The sequence below is a fragment of the Epinephelus lanceolatus genome, chromosome 19, assembly GCF_041903045.1.
Source record: "Epinephelus lanceolatus isolate andai-2023 chromosome 19, ASM4190304v1, whole genome shotgun sequence".
Lineage (NCBI taxonomy): Eukaryota > Metazoa > Chordata > Actinopteri > Perciformes > Serranidae > Epinephelus > Epinephelus lanceolatus.
The window spans coordinates 26,144,781-26,166,651 of NC_135752.1; the positions used below are offsets into that span (position 1 = coordinate 26,144,781).

At 41.8% G+C, this 21,871-nt stretch overlaps 1 protein-coding gene across 2 annotated transcripts; it reads left to right on the top strand.

Annotated features, from left to right (window-relative positions):
- The first annotated feature begins 1,413 nt into the window (after positions 1-1,413).
- Positions 1,414-15,849, top strand: slc26a1 (solute carrier family 26 member 1). Of its 2 annotated transcripts, none has more exons than XM_033647058.2 (8): positions 1,414-1,542; positions 11,456-11,921; positions 12,270-12,476; positions 13,409-13,655; positions 13,826-14,057; positions 14,383-14,566; positions 14,684-14,971; positions 15,095-15,849. In XM_033647058.2, exons 2-8 carry the CDS (start codon positions 11,532-11,534, stop codon positions 15,674-15,676), a joined length of 2,130 nt encoding a protein of 709 aa, XP_033502949.2. In that variant the 5' UTR covers positions 1,414-1,542; positions 11,456-11,531; the 3' UTR covers positions 15,677-15,849. The 2 variants fall into 2 exon arrangements, with proteins under 2 accessions (XP_033502949.2, XP_078018067.1); XM_078161941.1 differs by lacking the exon at positions 1,414-1,542 and adding an exon at positions 7,002-7,141 and having other exon boundaries at positions 15,095-15,845.
- Positions 15,850-21,871: the final 6,022 nt, after the last annotated feature.

Below are 21,871 nucleotides of genomic sequence, written 5' to 3' on the forward strand. Positions count from 1 at the left end.
AAACCACTGATCGATCAGTGGACGACCCACTCTACCTCCGATCCACAGTTGCATTGTTGGTATTGTAGGTTTTTGCAAACCATGAAAACCTGTCATAGGCTGTATATTTCAAATGTATCACAGTAACATATTTTAAGTGACATAGTATATGACTTTGTGACTTTATCACCAGGGGGTGGAGGGCATGGTAGGTGTGTCACTTAGGAAAGATGGCTGCCGAGCTGCAGACTAATTGCAGACCACTGAGACCAACAAACAACAAAGACCCATTGTTGCCATGATGTCATAGCTGTTTTTCCAGGAGTGCACCTATGTTTCCAGGGTTCTATGTTTCCCAGGTTCTATGTTCCCCACTTAACCCTGCAAAAAAGCTTCTATGTTCCCCGCTTACACAAAAAAGGTTCTATGTTTACCGGGTTCTATGTTGCCCGCTCAACCAAGTGGGAAGCATAGAACCTTTTTTGTGTAAGCGGGGAACATAGAAGCTTTTTTGCAGGGTTAAGTGGGGAACATAGAACCCGGGAAACATAGGGATGACCCCGTTTTTCCAGCAGCATTTTAGGCAATAAATGTGGGTATTTTGTAGCGTCCCATCACTGCTGTTTTTACTGAGATGTGGCTGGTTTTCCTGCAGGGATAGTGCCACCCAAACCAGGTATAAGTTTAAGGTTTAAGCCACAATATGATCTTTTCCTGACCATAACAGGTGGGTTTTGTCCCTGAAGTTAACAACATGTGGAACACAGTGTTGTTGAACCATAAAGTCAAGTATCTGCATCATAATAATGTGCAAATGTAATGTATCCATGGTGAGCAGAAACGTACGCTGCCAGCATTTCTCTGAAGATTGGTTTGGGTTAGGAAAAGATCCTATTTTGGCTTAAAATACACCGTTTTGGTGCCACAAATGCTGCTGGAAGTGCCACATGTCTCATTAAAAAACAACTGATCACCAACGCGTCACACCATCCTCTCCTCCTCATGATGAGAAACTCAGCTCATATACATGTAATCAGAACTAGGTCACTTTAGAAATGTTGATATGCATATGAAATGTACAAATGTGGTTTGCAGAAACTTTGCAGAACCATACGATGCCAGAATTTTCTTCAGATGACTCAGATATGTTGATATCTAGAATAAAATCACCAGACTTGGAAAGTGTCACTGTTTATATTACTTTAAATACATCATCAATTAAGGCAGCAGCACTCTGACAACAGACACACGCACACTGGCTGGAGCTTAGTCACCATGGTAACCATCAACCACAGGCAACGGTCCCTCCTCCCTCCCTCCATCTCTTCCTCCTCTCTCCCCTCCCCCTCCGCTTGGCTCCAGTCCACAGACATTAACGAGACAGGGGGCTTGCTGCTCCCATCATGCTTTGCAAAAGGAAGTAGGAAGAGGCAGAGAGAGAGGCAGGAAGAGGAAGAGCAGCAGAGCTGACGGGTGTAAAGGAGACTGATGGTGGATGCAGAGGCACCAGTCAGGGAGGTATGGCTGATGTTGCCTCCTGTTTGCTCCTCTGGTCCTCTCTGGGTGAGTCCCCCCTCATTTCACGTGCCAGAATAACAAATAGTGTCCAAAAATCATGCTGGATGGGTGATGAAGCTTGTAGACGGTGGAGCAGACAGGCAGACAGATGGATGCTGCCGGTGCATTTAAAGGGACAGTGCAGTAATCCTCTCAGCCTGGGTGGTTTTTGCTTTACAGTGAGGGGTCAACCAAGATGACAAGACTACCAACATCTTATGGTTTTGTCTGCTTTTGTCTGTGGACAGTTATACTCCAGTCATACTGTGGATATGGTCATGTTATGCACACACACACACCCTCAGTGTCGTTCTGTCGTGTGTTACAAATGTGCCGCCAACAGTAGCTGGCTGTGTTTGAGGAAGATGAAGTGAACTGCCACGTCTACACGCTGACAATGATGCCATTCAGTCCAGGCAGCACACAGACACACACACTTTTGTCTCAGACAGTGAATTTTAGCTCTGTTTATTAAAAAAAACAGACACTCATAAACTCAGAGTCTCATTTCTTATTAGTGATAAAAAAAAATAAATTATTCCCTAAACAATGACTCTCAGTCACAGTGAGTGGAGCTTCACTGCTAAAAACTACTGATTCTTAATTACCTTTCTTTTTATTGTTTGACAGGGACAATGCATATTATTAATATTTCTGAAAATATGCCAGAGTTTGAAGTCTGCATAGTAAGTAATAATATTACAATAATAATTCTGGCTATTGTGGTACAATATGTTGAAGGTATATATTAATATCTGATAGTATACATATGTGACAATAATCACATGTGTATAATAACAGTAGAAGTATGACTAATGATAACAGCAGCAGCAGGAGGCATCTGGCAGGACCACGGCAGCAGCACAACCACTATCCAGTCACCGCTGCAATATAAGTTAACCTGCAAGACAGTGGAGCACAAAGGCTCCGGAGAAGAAGCCGAGTTAGCAAGATGCAGTAACAGGACATGAGTGTTAGCAAAGGACAGAGAGAGAGAGAAGGAGAGAAGGTGCCTGGTGTATTATAGGAGGCCCCCCTGGCAGACTAGGTCTAAGTCAGCCTAACTAGGGGCTGGTACAGGGCAAGCCTGAGCCAGCCCTAACTATAAGCTTTATCAAAGAGGAAAGTCTTAAGTCTAGTCTTAAATGTGGAGACGGTGTCTGCCTCCCGGACCGTAACAGGAAGATGATTCCCCAGGAGAGGAGCCTGATAGCTGAAGGCTCTGGCTCCTGATCCACTTTTGGAGACTTTAGGGACCACGAGTAACCCTGCGTTCTCAGAGCGCAGTGTTCTGGTGGGATAATATGGCACTATGAGCTAGTTGGTGAGGTGAGGTGACGCAACAGTCAGCCGTCAATACCACTAGTTCTGTATTGTTGGTTTGGTGTGTCTGGGCTATAAAAACATTAAAAATTACAATCAATGATAAAAGCAGTATGATACACAGGGACAGAGCCTGTACTACACAGAGACAAGACAGGCAGCTGTTATGCAACACAAAGAACTACGCAAAGTAATGACAAATAAAACAAACATGTTCTAGTGTTCACACGTTTGATTTCTAATAAACCAGGCTCCTAATGTTGTGGACAAGGAATGGTAATTGTCACAAGAGAAGCGTGTGTGTGTGTGTGTGTGTGTGTGCTGACCAGTTCAACTTAAAGATTCAATGTTAAAGATTCACATGCCCCCAACAAGACCTACAAGCACAGGCTGATGTCCAACAGCTTCAGACTTTGTACCGAACATGCCAGACAGACTGTGCCAGTGTCCAAGCGCATTTATCCTATTAAGTCAAAATCATGTATAATTTGTGTCGCTGCTAAACGCTGTAGTATTTAAGATTTATTAACTTATTTTCCCTTTATGAAGTAGCCGCTGTTTTTGCCTTTATTAATCCACTTGCAGGGACTTGTTTTACATTTCTTGCGGCAAGTAATCCACAGAGGGCATCATGTTTTTTTCCTTTTTGTTACTGCTGAGCTTTTCTCTTGGGTTAATTAATTATTTGAAAGCTGCAGACTTTTTACGCCTGTCTGAACTTACGGATGCACTGACTCACAAAAATAACAGACCTTTGACAGCTACATGTACAGACAAGATGTTCACTGATCTTTCTCACGCACGTCTATGCCAGGAGATTTTCACACTACTTAGTAAAATGGTTAGCACTGATATTATTATGTGGGCTACATTTTTGCATACTGGTAACTAGGATAGTGTCTTTTTTCACATCAAATTAAATAATGTCAAATGAGTTGTTTATTCAGAAGCAAAATATACACCATTTTGAAACTCAAATTGCAGTTAAGTATGTTTTCGAAGTAGCAAGGTTTAGCTATATGACAAAAAATGCAGTGTGTGTTGAGTTTGGCTCTGATTGGTTGAGTATAAAGCATTTAGTGAGAATATCAAACCACTTTTTAATTGATAACATGTGAGATTATTGGTACATTACTTGTTGGCTTTGTACGTTAATGGATAAATTACATTTGTACACTTTATACGTACCATATAAATGTCTCTAAAGTGACATTATCATCAGGAATTGGAGGGGTTGGTGGATGGCATGACACTACCAAGCTGCAGACTACTGTTTGAGACCAGCAGACAATGAAACAGGTTGTTTTGGGTTTTTTAGTGAGACATTGGCGGCATTTTCTGCCTTAATTGTGGCCCCAAAACCAGGTATCCCATGCCAAAACATGATCTTTTCCTAAACATAGCCAAGGGGTTTTTGTGCCCACACATAACTACACATCAATAAATACGTTGTTGAAATGTAAAGAAGCGTTAAGTTTCAAAACTTGTGCTACATACAGTACAGGCCAAAAGTTTGGACACACCTTCTCATTCAATGCGTTTTCTTTATTTTCATGACTATTTACATTGTAGATTCTCACTGAAGGCATCAAAACTATGAATGAACACATGTGGAGTTATGTACTTAACAAAAAAAGGTGAAATAACTGAAAACATGTTTTATATTCTAGTTTCTTCAAAATAGCCACCCTTTGCTCTGATTACTGCTTTGCACACTCTTGGCATTCTCTCAATGAGCTTCAAGAGGTAGTCACCTGAAATGGTTTTCCAACAGTCTTGAAGGAGTTCCCAGAGGTGTTTAGCACTTGTTGGCCCCTTTGCCTTCACTCTGCGGTCCAGCTCACCCCAAACCATCTCGATTAGGTTCAGGTCCGGTGACTGTGGAGGCCAGGTCATCTGCCGCAGCACTCCATCACTCTCCTTCTTGGTCAAATAGCCCTTACACAGCCTGGAGGTGTGTTTGGGGTCATTGTCCTGTTGAAAAATAAATGATCGTCCAACTAAATGCAAACCGGATGGGATGGCATGTCGCTGCAGGATGCTGTGGTAGCCATGCTGGTTAAGTGTGCCTTCAATTTTGAATAAATCCCCAACAGTGTCACCAGCAAAACACCCCCACACCATCACACCTCCTCCTCCATGCTTCACAGTGGGAACCAGGCATGTGGAATCCATCCGTTCACCTTTTCTGCGTCTCACAAAGACACGACGGTTGGAACCAAAGATCTCAAATTTGGACTCATCAGACCAAAGCACAGATTTCCACTGGTCTAATGTCCATTCCTTGTATTTCTTGGCCCAAACAAATCTCTTCTGCTTGTTGCCTCTCCTTAGCAGTGGTTTCCTAGCAGCTATTTGACCATGAAGGCCTGATTCGCGCAGTCTCCTCTTAACAGTTGTTCTAGAGATGGGTCTGCTGCTAGAACTCTGTGTGGCATTCATCTGGTCTCTGATCTGAGCTGCTGTTAACTTGCGATTTCTGAGGCTGGTGACTTGGATGAACTTATCCTCAGAAGCAGAGGTGACTCTTGGTCTTCCTTTCCTGGGTCGGTCCTCATGTGTGCCAGTTTCGTTGTAGCGCTTGATGGTTTTTGCGACTCCACTTGGGGACACATTTAAAGTTTTTGCAATTTTCCGGACTGACTGACCTTCATTTCTTAAAGTAATGATGGCCACTAGTTTTTCTTTAGTTAGCTGATTGGTTCTTGCCATAATATGAATTTTAACAGTTGTCCAATAGGGCTGTCGGCTGTGTATTAACCTGACTTCTGCACAACACAACTGATGGTCCCAACCCCATTGATAAAGCAAGAAATTCCACTAATTAACCCTGATAAGGCACACCTGTGAAGTGGAAACCATTTCAGGTGACTACCTCTTGAAGCTCATTGAGAGAATGCCAAGAGTGTGCAAAGCAGTAATCAGAGCAAAGGGTGGCTATTTTGAAGAAACTAGAATATAAAACATGTTTTCAGTTATTTCACCTTTTTTTGTTAAGTACATAACTCCACATGTGTTCATTCATAGTTTTGATGCCTTCAGTGAGAATCTACAATGTAAATAGTCATGAAAATAAAGAAAACGCATTAAATGAGAAGGTGTGTCCAAACTTTTGGCCTGTACTGTATCTACACACTCTCCTGTACTCTTAGATCCTCTTCTGGAATCCAGCTCACATCACCCGCTTTGACTACCATGGGTTCTAGAGCCTCCAGCCGTTCTCTGGGAACCCCTGCCTCTGTCCCGCATGACATTCACAATTTTGACTCCCTTTTCAGCATGGTGGTGCAATGGTTGGCATTCTCGCCTCACAGTAAGAGGGTTACTAATTCGCACCCAGGATAGGGGAGCTCTCTGTGCAGAGTTTGCATGCTCTCCCCGTGTCAGCGTGGGTTTTCTGTGGGCACTCCGGCTTCCTCCCACAGTTCAGTTCAGTGCAATTCGGCTCTATAGATAGTTAACCTTTAAAAGTAGATTAGTAGATCAGATTTGTATAGGTGCACGGCTAAAACTTCAGATCATGTGCTTAGATTCAATTTATAGACACTTATATGATACATAAGCAGATGCAGATTGTGATTATTACATCACAGTGTGAGTTTTTTTCACCCTGGCCGGTACAAAACATTGTAAGTTCCTCTTTTCAACACAACAATAACATCTACTCTGAGTGTATTTGCTAGTAGACATATATGTAGGTTGTTTCTGGCACAGTTCACACAGATAAGGGGGGCACTTCCTTACCTTTTGCACCTCAGACACAGTTTATCTTCTGTTTGCTATGTAGTTCATTGTGTCACTGGGTTGTATTTAAACAGTATATGACATGCAGACATACCAGTCTGTGCTCATTTTCACTTTGCGAACGTGATTTCAGGCCCAGGCATCCTACAGGGCACACACACTGTGATCTCATAAAAAGTTGACTGGATTTAACCTCATGCCCGGAGTTGCCTCCTCTACACACACTCACGCACACAAATGCATTTATGTTGACAAGCCCCACCCACTCCTGGCGGCCAAACCAATAGAGAACAGGTTGAGGGGGAGCAAAGGGCTGCTCTTATCTCACTATTTATCCAGCAGAGATCACACTCGCATCTAGTGCTGTCTGACTCCTCAGATGACATCAGACACACAGAGAGAAGAACATATAAAGAGACAGAGCGGAGGAAAGAGAGACAGAATGAGAAGAAGTTAATGCAGTCAGCACAGAGCTGATTTAAATACAACGCATCAGAGACTTGTGGTCCTGTTTGTCCCTGTGGCTGTGACTCTGCAAGTGAGTATGTTATCACACTTTACTGACTGGTAGTGTGTGTCCAAGAAGTGATCACTGATGCTTTCAGAGTTGGTTTTACTCCTACTGAAAAGCAGCTAAAGAGGGCGATGAGACTGGAGTTGACTCCTATAGTTCTGCTGTCATGGTCCAATCAGGAGGATTGCCTGTGTCACTTTGACTTGATTTTCTGATAAAGAAAGGATATGGCATTTTGGAGAGCATTACTAAATTGGTGATGTTGATCTTTGGTCCTTTTTATAGCCTTTAAAGGAGCACGTTTTGTATCTTTTCTTTATGCATTTTCAACATGAGTCATCTTTATTATCTCAAATTAAGCACTTGAGAAGGGCTTTTCAGAAATAACCAGTTTCCTTAATGATGATCATCTATTAAAAACAGTTTGATGTGCAGCTTTCGACAATGATAAGCATCTTCTGAAAAGCACCTGTTCCCTAAATCAAAAGCGGCAAAGCAAAGGTGGAAGGGGAATTTTTGTCTGGTTGTCAAACTGCGGAACTATCAGCTTTCATGGTTACGTCATGTTCTATCTTATTGTTGTGTTTAACATTTGAAAGTGTACTCGGGATAATTACTGTATTCCTGGCTCCAGTGGTTCAGCCGCGCTTTTAAAGACTCAGGAAATCATCACCCCAAAGAATTTGAAAAGTCATATTTGTCATAAAACTAGGATAACTTTATACTTTTGGCCAACAAAATTACATCATATATCATATATGCACATACTTTACTTACCTATTTTGTTGCTGTCTGCTGCAGTAGATTGAAAAAAATTTGATTTTAAGATATTATGTTGGTGAAAAATACTGGTGACAACTTCAAGGAGTCATCTCTGTGCTTTCTGTTACAGCTAACCTTTTCATCTGTGAAGTCAGTATGTAGTTATCTTTGCCCCTTTAAACTTCAAACGTCACTTGATAGAAAAAGATTTTAACTTTACATGAAAGACAAAGGAGGGAAGCTTTCAGGTCATTTGTAAGCATTACTATCACATGATTAAAGGCGGAGAACATTGATTTGAAACGCTTCACAGAAACAGCTTAAATGTAATGTCTCAGGGTTGACACTGAGGTGACTTGTATTATTTGCTTCCAAAAGGTCCTCAGTGTGATTCCTGTCATGCTCAGCTGTTAATCAGGTGTCTGTGTTTCTCTACTTGAAAGAAAACTTTGTTCAGGTGGACATTATTTATCTGTTGGCAGGAGTGTTGAACACCAGCGTGAGGTACTTCTTGTGTTCTTAGTCTCTTTTTGGAAATATTCTTGTACCTCAAAGCTGCACAGCCTCATTTTTTATCTCCCGTGTCTTTTATCTGTTCAGAAAGTCAGGCTGGATTTATAGGACCCATGTGAACATAGACTGGCCTCTGTATTGGGTTATTTAAAGGGTAATTCCAATGCAAAGTGAACAAATATCATCCTGAAAAGTAAAACTGCCTAGAAACAGTGATCAGTAAAAGAAGAAAATGCAAAGACAATGAAATTTAATTAATTAATTAATTGAAACCACCGCAAAATGTCAAATCTGATGTAAATACACATAAGAAAAAAATCATTCCCCTGTTATATCAGTCTGTAAGGGTTGCCAGTTCGGCCACAGGAAGTCTAAATCATAGCACATACCAGTGTTGTGATGGCACAGGCTGATAACACACCATTTAGAGTATTTATGGTTTCTGCAACATGATAATCTCTGCGGAGACACAGCTGCTGCTGCAAACGGCTAACCTTGTAAGAAAAGCCTTCTGCAAACCATTGATCACTGTAACTTCATTCATGACTGTCGTGTTGAACAATTAATTAATTAATTAATTAATTAATTGGATAAAATATAAGTTAAAAGATAGTGCCAATTTTAGGTTGTTAAGACCAGTTATGGTATAATTTCCATGAAAACCCGCTGAAACAGAATTTAGACCATTGTGTACTGCTAAAATAAAAGCCTTATACAACTGTCCTTCCCACAGTTCCCCAGTTAGACACTTACATAAACAGTACTGAGATTTTTAGCATTTTTACTCCAAAAAAGGAGTGTTAAATAAAGATGGTTAAGTTAATTTCAGCTCCTTACGTGTGTGTGTGTATGTATGCTCATAGAAAAACAAAAGAAAATTCCCACACATAAATTTCACCTCTGCAATGCCCTTTCATCATTTTATCAAGGTACACTCAAACATAAATAGAGAACGACAATAAAAGAGCTGAATGAAGAGAAATCTACATTTGACTTTTACTGGTCTTGTCTCGGTCTCAATACCCTCTAGTCTTGGTCATGACTTGTGCTGTGTCTCAAATAGTGTACTTCTGTACTTACTCTTAATATTTTGAGTGCATAAGTGCGTTCACACTGAGAAGTATGGAAAATGCAGTGCACTATGAGTACCCGGATGGTGCACTCAAAACGGTCAAGAAGTTGAGTGTGGAACTATGGACACTTCTCGCCCTCAATGGTCGCCATCTTGGCTACGTAGTGGAAGTGGAGGGACCACTCGTCAAACTGGAAATAGCGGCCGAGGACTGTGCGACCGTGAACGTCGCTGCATTGTATAAATACATGTGTTTTTTGCGCTAAGCACCACTATACTGTTGTTGGGTATAAGCCAGCAGTGTGTTTATTGGGTTAATTTAGCAGTCGGTAATGATTTGATACGGTAACGCAAATGCTAATGCTAGTTTGCTAACTAGCTAATTTGTGGTCGTCATTTCCGGTGAGTGCAAAACGGCCTTGTTTGGTTTGAGACAACACTACCCTGTCGAATTTCGCGCTACGCCAATGAGTAGATAGTGCACATAGTATACTACATGGAAGTGTACTAACAGAAGTATGTGATTTGAGACACACCATTGGTCTCGTTTAGGTGGTCTTGACTACAACACTGATAGTAAGAAGATAGTTTTAAGTAGTAGCAGAGCACAGCTGTGGCCAAAATATCTTCCTCATGGTGGTACTAGATAAAAAGTCAAAGGATAACCAAAGCTATGAATGTCTGTACAAATTTCTTGGTATTCCATTAACACACCACATGTAGAGCCACACCACTAACATGGCTAATAATGTCTCAAGACAGCATCCTTTCCTCAAACAGCACCAAGAGTGATTGAACAATTTCTTTGCTGTTCGTATATAGACGGTTTTTCTTCCCTCCCATTGCTCTGGCATACTTTTATAATAACCCTGTCCTCACTTAGCCTCAACCTACATATCAGACCACAACAAAGAGTGCGGCACTGGTACCAGTAGTAAAGAATCTATCAAAAGAAACAGTACAGGTGAAGGACTGACAGAGATATGGATGAAAAAAAGAGTAGAATCTGAGGCATTTTTCGTTAAAACCAGGGCTAATTGTAACTCATAGGTTGTTTTTTTAGCATATGGCTAAGAAAGCTTTTAGCCAATTGACTTCAGTCTTACTATCAATACTGCACCCATTGGATTGTACTCTTGTATGGAACAGGCAATAATACTGACAGCAGACTAAACAACCCAACACTGCACGTTGCTACAAATTGATTATTCACAGTGTACATAACTACAGTGCAGTTTTCCCTATGACTGGCTCACAACAGCACATCTCAGTCACTGACTAACCTGTGCTCTGGGAAAAGGAGCTCATTAACACTGAGCCAACTGTTGGTCAGTTACCTTTGCCGTGAAATATACTGACCAGTCTGTATTATTGCATAACTATTCATTGAAGTTTAACAGAACAGTTGTCTTGGGTAAATTGTTTGATTTGGACATTGGTTTGTTGGGAAATAAGAAAGTCATTCACTGCAACACTTAAATCGTAATCCTGACTGAACACAAAGGGCAGAGTGAGGAGTTTAAAGGTGATGTGCCAACCTAAAAAAAAAAACCTGCACTGTCCCAACAGAGCAATTAAAGGCCCCAGAATTCAAACATATGGCAAACATGCTACTGTGAACAGGAAGATACAGAATGTTATGTATGGACACTGATATTTACTGTTTTATTTTGATAAATCTCACAGGAAGTAGTCTGTAGGGATTTGGCTTGGGAACCAGAGGGTCACCGGTCAAGTCTCCATACAGACCAAATATGGAGCGTGGACTGGTAGCTGAAGGGGTGCCCGTTCTCCTCCCTGGCACTGCTCAGGACGCCTGTCCAAGGCAGCCCCCTCACTACGACATCGGTCATATTTGTGCATGTGTATTTTGGGCCTATGTGTATGTGACAACAAAGTGAAAAAGAAATTGAATTTCCCCTTAGGGATTAAAAAAGTATATCTTCTTCTTCTTCTCCTTCTCTTCCTTTGTCTTGATAATGACCTCCCAGGAGCACAGCTGACCACATTACCCACCTCCCCTGCCTCTTCCTCTCACCTTGCTGCCACCTCTTCCTCCCCACAACCATGGAGGAGGTCACCAAGGTCGCACCACCTCTCCTGGAACGCCGGGCTCGCCAGCGACAGCCCACAGTTTCGGTCCTTAAATCCAAGCTGAGGCAGAGTGTGACCTGCTCCGTGCCAAAAGTTCGGTCCACCCTGACCGGGTTCTTCCCCGTTGTACAGTGGCTGCCTAAATACAAGCTCAGAGAGTATGTCTGGGGCGACCTGATGTCCGGGTTGATCGTTGGTATCATCTTGGTACCGCAGGCCATCGCCTACTGCCTGCTGGCAGGAGTGGAGCCCATCTATGGTTTATACACCTCGTTTTATGCCAACATCATCTACTTCTTCATGGGGACGTCCAGACATGTCTCTGTGGGGATTTTCAGCCTCATGAGCCTCATGGTGGGACAGGTAATGGATCACAGGTGCACAAAATAATCATATAATTTGGGTCTTAAATGAAATGTTGATGTACTTTTTACTGGTAAATCTCCCACAAGTGAAAATTCTAAAGTAGTACAACATGTTCTTGTTTAGTTTATTTTAGAATGTAAATCAAAAGGGTACTGATTAATTAAACATATAATTTATGATTAACATAAAAAAATATTTATTGGTTTTTCAGCATGCAGGGGAAGAAACACAAATTTGCATACAATCACCCAAAATGTTCATTATTTTATTTTTCACTCATTATTTTACAATTGTATTTCTTGGCTTTCATTTCATTGATTAATTAAGATTTCGACTTGCCTGCAGGTGGTGGATAAGGAGATGTTCCTGGCAGGTTTTGACCTCAATGAGGACTCAACAGCATCTGGCCCTGATGTGTTTAATGCCACACTGGGCACTAACCTCACAGCTGGTACATTTCACAGTGTGGAGCTAATGGGAATGCAGTGTGGGAAGGAATGTTATTCCATCGCCATTGCTGCTGCCCTCACATTCCTGGCTGGTATCTATCAGGTAAGGGATGCAGGTGCAGTTTGGGACCACAAACAGTGCAATGGAACAATGTCTTTAAACCAAAGCCAAAAGAAAATATTTGCATTGTACGTTTCTGCCAACCACGAATATGATATTGGCACATATCATGTTTCTAAAATGTCGTAGTACATGAGCTGACTTTGTCTTGTGGAACTTGAGGAAAAGGTGGATGGCACAACACTTAGACGAGATGCCGCCTGCTTAGCTGTTGACCACTGCTCGAGACCAACAAACAACAAAACCAGTTGTGATTCAGCAAGTCATTGTTATGTTTTTAAGCAACAAACATGGTCATTTTGTTTTTCCCACAGCTTTTTAGGCATGAAAAGTCATTCTTTTTTACATAGACATTGCTAGGGTTCAATTTTCCTTCAAGAAATTGGGCCCCCAAAACTGGGTATTTTAAGCCAAAACAATTTCCTTGCATAACCAAGTGATTTTGATACCTAAACCTAACCACACATTCATCTCAACCTTGTTCAAATTTTTAAAGTTTCAACATATCTGCTACATAATAACATGCATAATATATCTGTGTTTTGTAAAAACTTACAATACCAACATTTTTTTCTGGCAATTGGTTTAATTAAACTCAGGAGATCACCAGTTACAATTCATCCTGTGGGGACGTGAATGTCTTTGCCAAATATTCGGCCAATCGCTCCAATGGTAATTGAGAAATTTTACTCTGAACCAGAAATGTAAACCGCGTAGTGATGCAACAGGAAAAGTCAGAGAATCCCCAAAGTCATTAGGATACATAATCTGGAAACCACGAATGTCTGTACCAAACTTTGTGCCAATCCATGCTTCAAACGTTGAGATATTTCCTTCTATAAAGTGACTTTCATTCCTATCCATTTTCTGTCTCCCCCTTTCTCTCCTCCTCTACCTCCCGATCTGCCCACCAGGTCTTGATGGCCGTGTTTCGACTGGGCTTTGTCTCTGTCTACCTTTCGGCTCCCATGCTCGATGGTTTTGCCACGGGAGCTTCTTTCACCATCCTCACTGTGCAGGCTAAGTACCTGTTGGGTCTTAAGATTCCCCGTCATCAGGGCTACGGCACAGTTGCTGTCACATGGTTCAACATATTCGCCAACATTCACAAGACCAACGTGTGTGACCTCATCACCAGCGCCATCTGTATCTCTGTATTAGGTAAAGACATCTATTTTACATATTGACCATCAGATGTTTAGTCACTGTTATGCACTGCCTCATGCCCTTCTGGTTAATGATATACTGCACTTCCCAGAATGATGAGGGACAAGGACAGGTATTGCCCATACATTTTCGATGGATTAACACTATGAATTGTTTTATCACAGTGGCGGGGAAAGAGATCCAGGAGCGCTACAAGGATCGTCTAAAGATCCCTCTGCCAACTGAGCTGGTAGTTGTGGCAGGAGCTACACTGGCCAGCCACTTTGGGCAGCTGAACAGCCAGTATGGCACCAGTGTTTCTGGTCACATACCCACAGGGTTCATTCCTCCCCAGGTGCCCAGCTTTAGTTTGATGCCACAGTTGGCGCTGGATGCCATTCCTCTGGCTGTCATTAGGTAATGTACAACCCATTTTACAACATGTTTGCTTGGCATCAACATGTGTCTCTTATCTGGGCTGTCACAACTGCAATTTAATAGCCATAAAGGTGCTCATTTGAATGATGATAACTCATAAATTAGCATTGTAGTACATCCTGAAACAGATCAAAACAACATCCTTACAAGACAACAACTGAGTCTTAATTTCAAAACATTTATGGATGCAAATAAAGTCATAAGTACTATTTTATTTACACTTTGTTGGATGCCTTAAAGCATGTTTGGATCAGATTGAGAACAAAGATTAAGTCACCTTAATCACCTTTGTTTTGTCTTGTAGCTTTGCCTTCACGGTGTCGCTGTCCGAGATGTTTGCTAAGAAAAATGGCTATACGGTTCGACCCAACCAGGAGATGCTGGCCATCGGCTTTTGTAACATCATCCCCTCCTTCTTCCACTGTTTCACCACCAGTGCAGCACTGGCAAAAACCATGGTGAAGGACTCAACAGGCTGCCAGACACAGGTGCATTTTATACTTAGAAATTCTTAACTTCTTAACTTGTCTTCCTTGCATAATGAAATTGTTTCTAGGAACACGACTGAAGTTTGTCCTGAGGCCATGTTTCTGTTCCTCCATCAGGTATCGAGTCTGATCAGTGCCCTGGTCGTCCTCCTCGTCCTCCTCTTCTTCGCACCTTTCTTCTACTCTCTTCAGAAGTGTGTTCTTGCCTGTATCATCATTGTAAGCCTTCGAGGGGCACTCAGGAAGTTTAAGGATGTCCCAGCTAAATGGCGTGACAGTCGGAGCGATGCCATTGTTTGGCTGGTCACCATGTCGGCCACAGCTCTGATCAGTGTGGAGATGGGGCTCCTGGTGGGAGTAGTTTTTTCCATGATCTGCGTCATCTTCAAGACCCAGAACCCTAAGGTGAGTAATGCATTTGATACTTATAATGTTTTTTAAAATCTGATACAAATGACAGTCACTCCAGCATGTATAAGACAAATATTGGCCTTTAGTAATAACATCTAATCTGATGTCTGATGTCAGATGTCTCTCCTGGGCCGGGCCAATGACACCGATCTTTACGAGGACATAGAGGAGTACAAGAACCTCGTGCCTCCACCTCGAGTTCACGTTTTCCGCTTCCAGGCTCCTCTGTACTACGCCAACAAGGACGCATTCCTCAGATCCCTCTACAAAGGTGTCGGAGTTGAGCCTTTCTTGGAGCTGACTAAGCGACGAAAGGCAGAGAAGAAGGCCAAAGAGATGTCCTTGAAGCAGGCCAAGGTAAATGGGGACAAAATCAACGGAGAGGTCGTTCTTGGACTCATCCAACGAGAACTGGATTTCCACACAATAGTTCTAGACTGCTCTGCCATCCCATTCATAGACTCGACAGGCATGGCCACATTTAAAGGGCTGGTCAAGGAATATAAAGAGATCGGGGTGAACGTGCTTTTCGCAAACTGTAACACCTCAGTCATTGATACCCTGCAAGAGGGAAAGTTCTTCGGGAAGAACGATGAAGACATGAGCAGCCTGCTGTTTCATACAGTTCATGCGGCAGTTCTCCATGCAAACAGTATGTTTGTAGCAGCAGAGAGCAGGGCAGAGGACTCCGTGGTGTAGAGCAGCAGGAAGGAGAAGGAAATTAGGTATACTATCTTGCCACCTATAACAATACTACAATAGGTTACGTCTTTTAGGAAGCTTCATCCAAGAAAACATGGGGATACTAAGAGAACCCAAGTAGGAAGTGTTTTGTAATACCAAGTAAATATCTGATGCCTTGCCCCTCTAAAAACCAGACCACTTAAAGCCTGATCTGCCAAATGAGCATTCATTTCAACATTTAAAATGCAATTTTATTGATGGAAAGAAGGTCATTGAATAAAACTAGGTCATCTATGTAGTAGAAAGGTGACATTATTTTTAAAATAATGCCAAGTGACTGAACGGGGTCGTATTCCCTATAGCTCTTAAGTGGAAGATACTGCAACAACTAGGATTAATTGCACATGGTGCCTTCCTAGGCAACTTTCGGGACACTCCTTTCTAGAAACAGAAGCCCCTTCCTCCTCCAGCTTTACTCCACCGAGCTTTTGTTGTATAAAGTGCCCAGAATATCTGATTCCAACATTGTATCATAAAACAAGTTTTCTCAGTGGTATTTTAATATGAGTTTTCCTAGAAAGACAACAGACGGTTTTGCTTGCTTAGATCGGAGACGCTCCTTCTTAACCTTCCTCAGTGGCAGACAGAAAATAAAGTACAGCATGTGGTTCAAGTCCTCTGCAACCATGTTTTCTGTCATCCAGTGGATTTTTTTTCAATACAGGGGATGCAGAAGGAAATTTAGTGTCATTCATACTGTATACATAAGCAAGTAAATTTATTTTTTTTATCACAGAATGACTTGCCTCTGGCAGATAATGGCAACAGCTAGTGTCCAGCGTTGTCAAAGACTAACTGCTAGTTCTTATTTAGCTGCTGGTTACCAGCCACGACAACAGGGCTGGTATTTTTTTTACCTTGTGAGTTTGTTTGTGTGTCATCATGGCAAAATGTGGTCCTGAAGACACCTGTTGAAACACAAAGACCACAGAAGTGGTTCTTGTGTAACGTGTTTATTTTCCTGTCTTCGGACAGACTGTGTCACCACGATAATGTCTAAGTCATAAAAGACGCAATCACAAAATTTTACAGGTGTGTATTTGAGGTCACAATGAAGGCCGAGTTCATAGACGGGTGTGGTCCAAGCAACGGTGCCAGGAGTACTGGGAAAGGAAGTAGGGAAAGGGGCAATTGACCCTCTACCCCCACTTTACAGACCTGGTCCAAACTCATTTCACGATGCGGCTGGAGTGATCCCGTTGCAAGACAGTCTCTAGTTAATCTGGGTCTGTCATATAAAACATTTGTGATGCTCTGTCGAAAGCAATGTTTGTTGTGATGAAAGCATTTTTCCCTTTCTATGTCATTACAAGCCTTTGGCCAAAGTCCATAATGGTTCTAATCCAGGAGTCCAGAGTTCAGACAGGGAGATTCATCCACTATGAACGGTATTTCGTGGGTTGCAAACTATTACCTTGGACCTCAAAATCATTTCTAAAAGGCCAGTTAAACCCTTTCAGATTTGAATAACAGTTGCTGGAAGAGACACTTTACGTAACTCACACGGACTGAGAGCTTTTTCAAACTCAGTCTCACACAGAAAGAGCCTTACCTGCTAACCGGGGCTCATTACAACATGTTGTACTTGTACTCTTGCCCTGGTCACCCACCAGTGACAGCTATATCTGTTATAGATCTGTTCTCATAAAATAAAGGATTTACACACATCTGTGATCTCTTCTCGGGTGCTGGACAAAAGCAAGTTTTCATCTGATGCTTCTGAAATATATATTTAAAGTAATGGCAGCAGGTGATGCCACGAATTTTATCAAAATACTTCACTGCCACTGATTTGTTCAATCAATTGTTCTGCCACTTGAAAAATAAGAGCACTGTTTTCCTTATGTTGGAGCCAAGTGTGAAATTTTAATTAAAACAATTACAATGTTCTGAAAGTATCCCAACTTATGTATGTTCAAAGGGATGTATTTTTTACTTTCACATGAACATGTTCATGTCAAACGTCATGACAGTGTTATGTCAACTGTTGATGAACTGGTGTTTTAATAAGATGTAGACATTCTCGTTAGCATTTTGTATTTTCATACACTTATTTTGTCATCAACTGTAATTTCCATGTATTAATTTAACTTTAATCATGATAATGATTACATCAAGTTTTTGGGGGAGTCTGTTTGACTTTCATTGTTGACATAGTGTTGACATTCAACACCTACATACGAATACTGCCTTAATGTCCAATACTTGAATTAAACTTACAAGTTTTTAGCGACGAGCTTGTGTCTGAGTTATTGTCATTACTAACAGATGTTTATCATATCAAGGGTGTATCGATTATCGATTTTCAAGTCAAATATGTTTCAAAGTAAAGGTCCTCCAAATGAAAGCTTCCCAAAATGCTGATTAGTGTTGACAACCTGTGCAGCCTTAACCATTAACACAGTTCTGCTGAGTCAGGCTCCACACAGCTATTCATTAGTCCATGGAGTAATGGCTATTGCTAACATAATTATCACATTTTCAAACACTACAGCATGTCTTGTTGTGGTCAAAGTCAACCTGAGCAACAGTGCTACCTCAGCATTTTGTGTGACTGCCCCTCTCACAAACAGAGAGTCAGCTACGAGCTTACATAGTCCATGTAATTATCCACAGCACAGTCACACATTCAGGTATATCTTTTACTTATTAACTGTAAAAATACTGAGTCAGCTGTTTATCCATACTGGGTTTGTCAATGATTAAAAAGGTTTAAGTATACAGTACAGGCCAAAAGTTTGGACACACCTTCTCATTCAATGCGTTTTCTTTATTTTCATGACTATTTACATTGTAGATTCTCACTGAAGGCATCAAAACTATGAATGAACACATGTGGAGTTATGTACTTAACAAAAAAAGGTGAAATAACTGAAAACATGTTTTATATTCTAGTTTCTTCAAAATAGCCACCCTTTGCTCTGATTACTGCTTTGCACACTCTTGGCATTCTCTCCATGAGCTTCAAGAGGTAGTCACCTGAAATGGTTTTCCAACAGTCTTGAAGGAGTTCCCAGAGGTGTTTAGCACTTGTTGGCCCCTTTGCCTTCACTCTGCGGTCCAGCTCACTCCAAACCATCTCGATTGGGTTCAGGTCCGGTGACTGTGGAGGCCAGGTCATCTGCTGCAGCACTCCATCACTCTCCTTCTTGGTCAAATAGCCCTTACACAGCCTGGAGGTGTGTTTGGGGTCATTGTCCTGTTGAAAAATAAATGATCGTCCAACTAAACGCAAACCGGATGGGATGGCATGTCGCTGCAGGATGCTGTGGTAGCCATGCTGGTTCAGTGTGCCTTCAATTTTGAATAAATCCCCAACAGTGTCACCAGCAAAACACCCCCACACCATCACACCTCCTCCTCCATGCTTCACAGTGGGAACCAGGCATGTGGAATCCATCCGTTCACCTTTTCTGCGTCTCACAAAGACACGGTGGTTGGAACCAAAGATCTCAAATTTGGACTCATCAGACCAAAGCACAGATTTCCACTGGTCTAATGTCCATTCCTTGTGTTTCTTGGCCCAAACAAATCTCTTCTGCTTGTTGCCTCTCCTTAGCAGTGGTTTCCTAGCAGCTATTTGACCATGAAGGCCTGATTCGCGCAGTCTCCTCTTAACAGTTGTTCTAGAGATGGGTCTGCTGCTAGAACTCTGTGTGGCATTCATCTGGTCTCTGATCTGAGCTGCTGTTAACTTGCGATTTCTGAGGCTGGTGACTCGGATGAACTTATCCTCAGAAGCAGAGGTGACTCTTGGTCTTCCTTTCCTGGGTCGGTCCTCATGTGTGCCAGTTTTGTTGTAGCGCTTTGATGTTTTTTGCGAGTCCACTTGGGGACACATTTAAAGTTTTTGCAATTTTCCGGACTGACTGACCTTCATTTCTTAAAGTAATGATGGCCACTCGTTTTTCTTTAGTTAGCTGATTGGTTCTTGCCATAATATGAATTTTAACAGTTGTCCAATAGGGCTGTCGGCTGTGTATTAACCTGACTTCTGCACAACACAACTGATGGTCCCAACCCCACTGATAAAGCAAGAAATTCCACTAATTAACCCTGATAAGGCACACCTGTGAAGTGGAAACCATTTCAGGTGACTACCTCTTGAAGCTCATGGAGAGAATGCCAAGAGTGTGCAAAGCAGTAATCAGAGCAAAGGGTGGCTATTTTGAAGAAACTAGAATATAAAACATGTTTTCAGTTATTTCACCTTTTTTTGTTAAGTACATAACTCCACATGTGTTCATTCATAGTTTTGATGCCTTCAGTGAGAATCTACAATGTAAATAGTCATGAAAATAAAGAAAACGCATTGAATGAGAAGGTGTGTCCAAACTTTTGGCCTGTACTGTATGAAAATTTTAAGTCACGCACCTGTCACAGAGATAATCTATGGCTTATTTCACTACTGCAACAAAACTGAAAGACACAATCTGAAACTGAGGTGTCTCCTTTAGTGAAACTTATAACAGTGGGAAAAAAAATGGAAGGTTATACAATTACAAGTCATCTGAATTTATTTCTACTTTAACCGTGGAGGTATCATCTTATGCTTATCGGCTTTGTGGTGGACAGTAAGATGAGAATTTGATACCACTTTCATGTATTCAGTCAAAAAAGTTCAGAGTGCTCAGAAGGTTCATCTAATCATGTGACGAAGGTGCTCTTTGGTGGGAATGTTGATATCAAAAAAGGGAAATCCAAGGCACTCTTCTTTAAATGTATAGAAAGCCTTTATTTAAAAAATGGCTGTTTCATATAGAAAAGGTTAAAACATGATGAAAGTGGGTTACAGCCCACGCGTTTCGGCACAAAAGCCTTCTTCAGGGTGTGCCTGAAGAAGGCATGCGTTTCGGCACAAAAGCCTTCTTCAGGCACACCCTGAAGAAGGCTTTTGTGCCGAAACGCGTGGGCTGTAACCCACTTTCATCATGTTTTAACCTTTTCTATATGAAACAGCCATTTTTTAAATAAAGGCTTTCTATACATTTAAAGAAAAGTGCCTTGGATTTCCCTTTTTTGATACCACTCTCATGTATATCCGTTATATATAAGACTGCAGCCAGCAGCTGGTTTACTTAGCTGAGCACAAAGACTGGAAACAGGGCCTGGCTTGGCTCAGTCTGGCAGCACCTCTAAGCTCACTATTTAACATGTCATATCTTGTTTGTTCAATTCGTACAAAAAACTGAAGTGTAAAAATGACAATTCGCCATTCTCCCAATTTATCAAATATGGCAGCTTGGTCAGTGGCCCTATGCTTCAAACTGACATTCTGCCTGCTCAGGAGTCAGAAGACGTGGGACTCATTGAGCAGAAACTTTTGAGAAGCCAAGCTCATTCTTCAGAATATGATCTGCTCGCTCATGTGAGATGCCCAACCTGTCTGCTACTTGACGCATTGACGATCGCCAATCTTGCATGATCGTGTCCAGGGCAAGGACATGGTTTTCTTCGGTGGTGGCAGTTGGTGGTCTCTAGACCTTGGCTCATCTTCAACACTCTCCCTGCCATGCTTGAATTCTTGTACCCAGTGTTTGACTGTGGCATATGAGGAGGCATTGTGTATTGAGCTTATCTTGGTGGGATTCAGATGGTGACATTCCTTTGAGATGAAGATATTTCATCAGAGCACGGTACTCCAAATGGTTAGGTTTAGAAAAAAACACAATGATTTGAGTGGAAATAACTACATTTGTTACTTAACTTTACTTAAGCAAGTTCATCAGAATGTGACATAGTGAAGTGACACCTATGGCGCTTTTCTAGTCTTCCGACCACTCAAAGTGCTTTTACACTTCATGTCACATTCACCCATTCACACACACAGTCACATACTCGTGGCTGAGGCTACCATACAAGGTGCCACCTGTGACTTACTAACCATTCACACACTCTAATATACCAATGGAACAGCCATTGGGAGCAATTTGGGGTTCAGTTTCTTGCCTAAAGATACTACAACATGTGGGAGTAGGGGATCGAGCCACAGCCATACAAATGCAAAAGGGTGCCATGTGGGTAGGAATCAGACGCCGATGGCCATTGACCAAGCTGCTGTATTTGACACTGTGGGAATGAGAATGGGCTGATGGGGTTATGAGCCAGAGCAGTAACTTCTTTAACCCCCTAAAGTAGGTGAAATTGTTT

Coding starts and splice junctions, on each gene's coding strand:
- slc26a1 (XM_033647058.2), top strand. CDS start 11,532: ATGGAGGAGGTCACCAAGGTCGCACCACCTCTCCTGGAACGCCGGGCT. Junction 12,477..13,408: donor TCCTGGCTGGTATCTATCAG/GTAAGGGATGCA, acceptor TCTGCCCACCAG/GTCTTGATGGCCGTGTTTCG. Junction 14,567..14,683: donor CAACAGGCTGCCAGACACAG/GTGCATTTTATA, acceptor TTCCTCCATCAG/GTATCGAGTCTGATCAGTGC.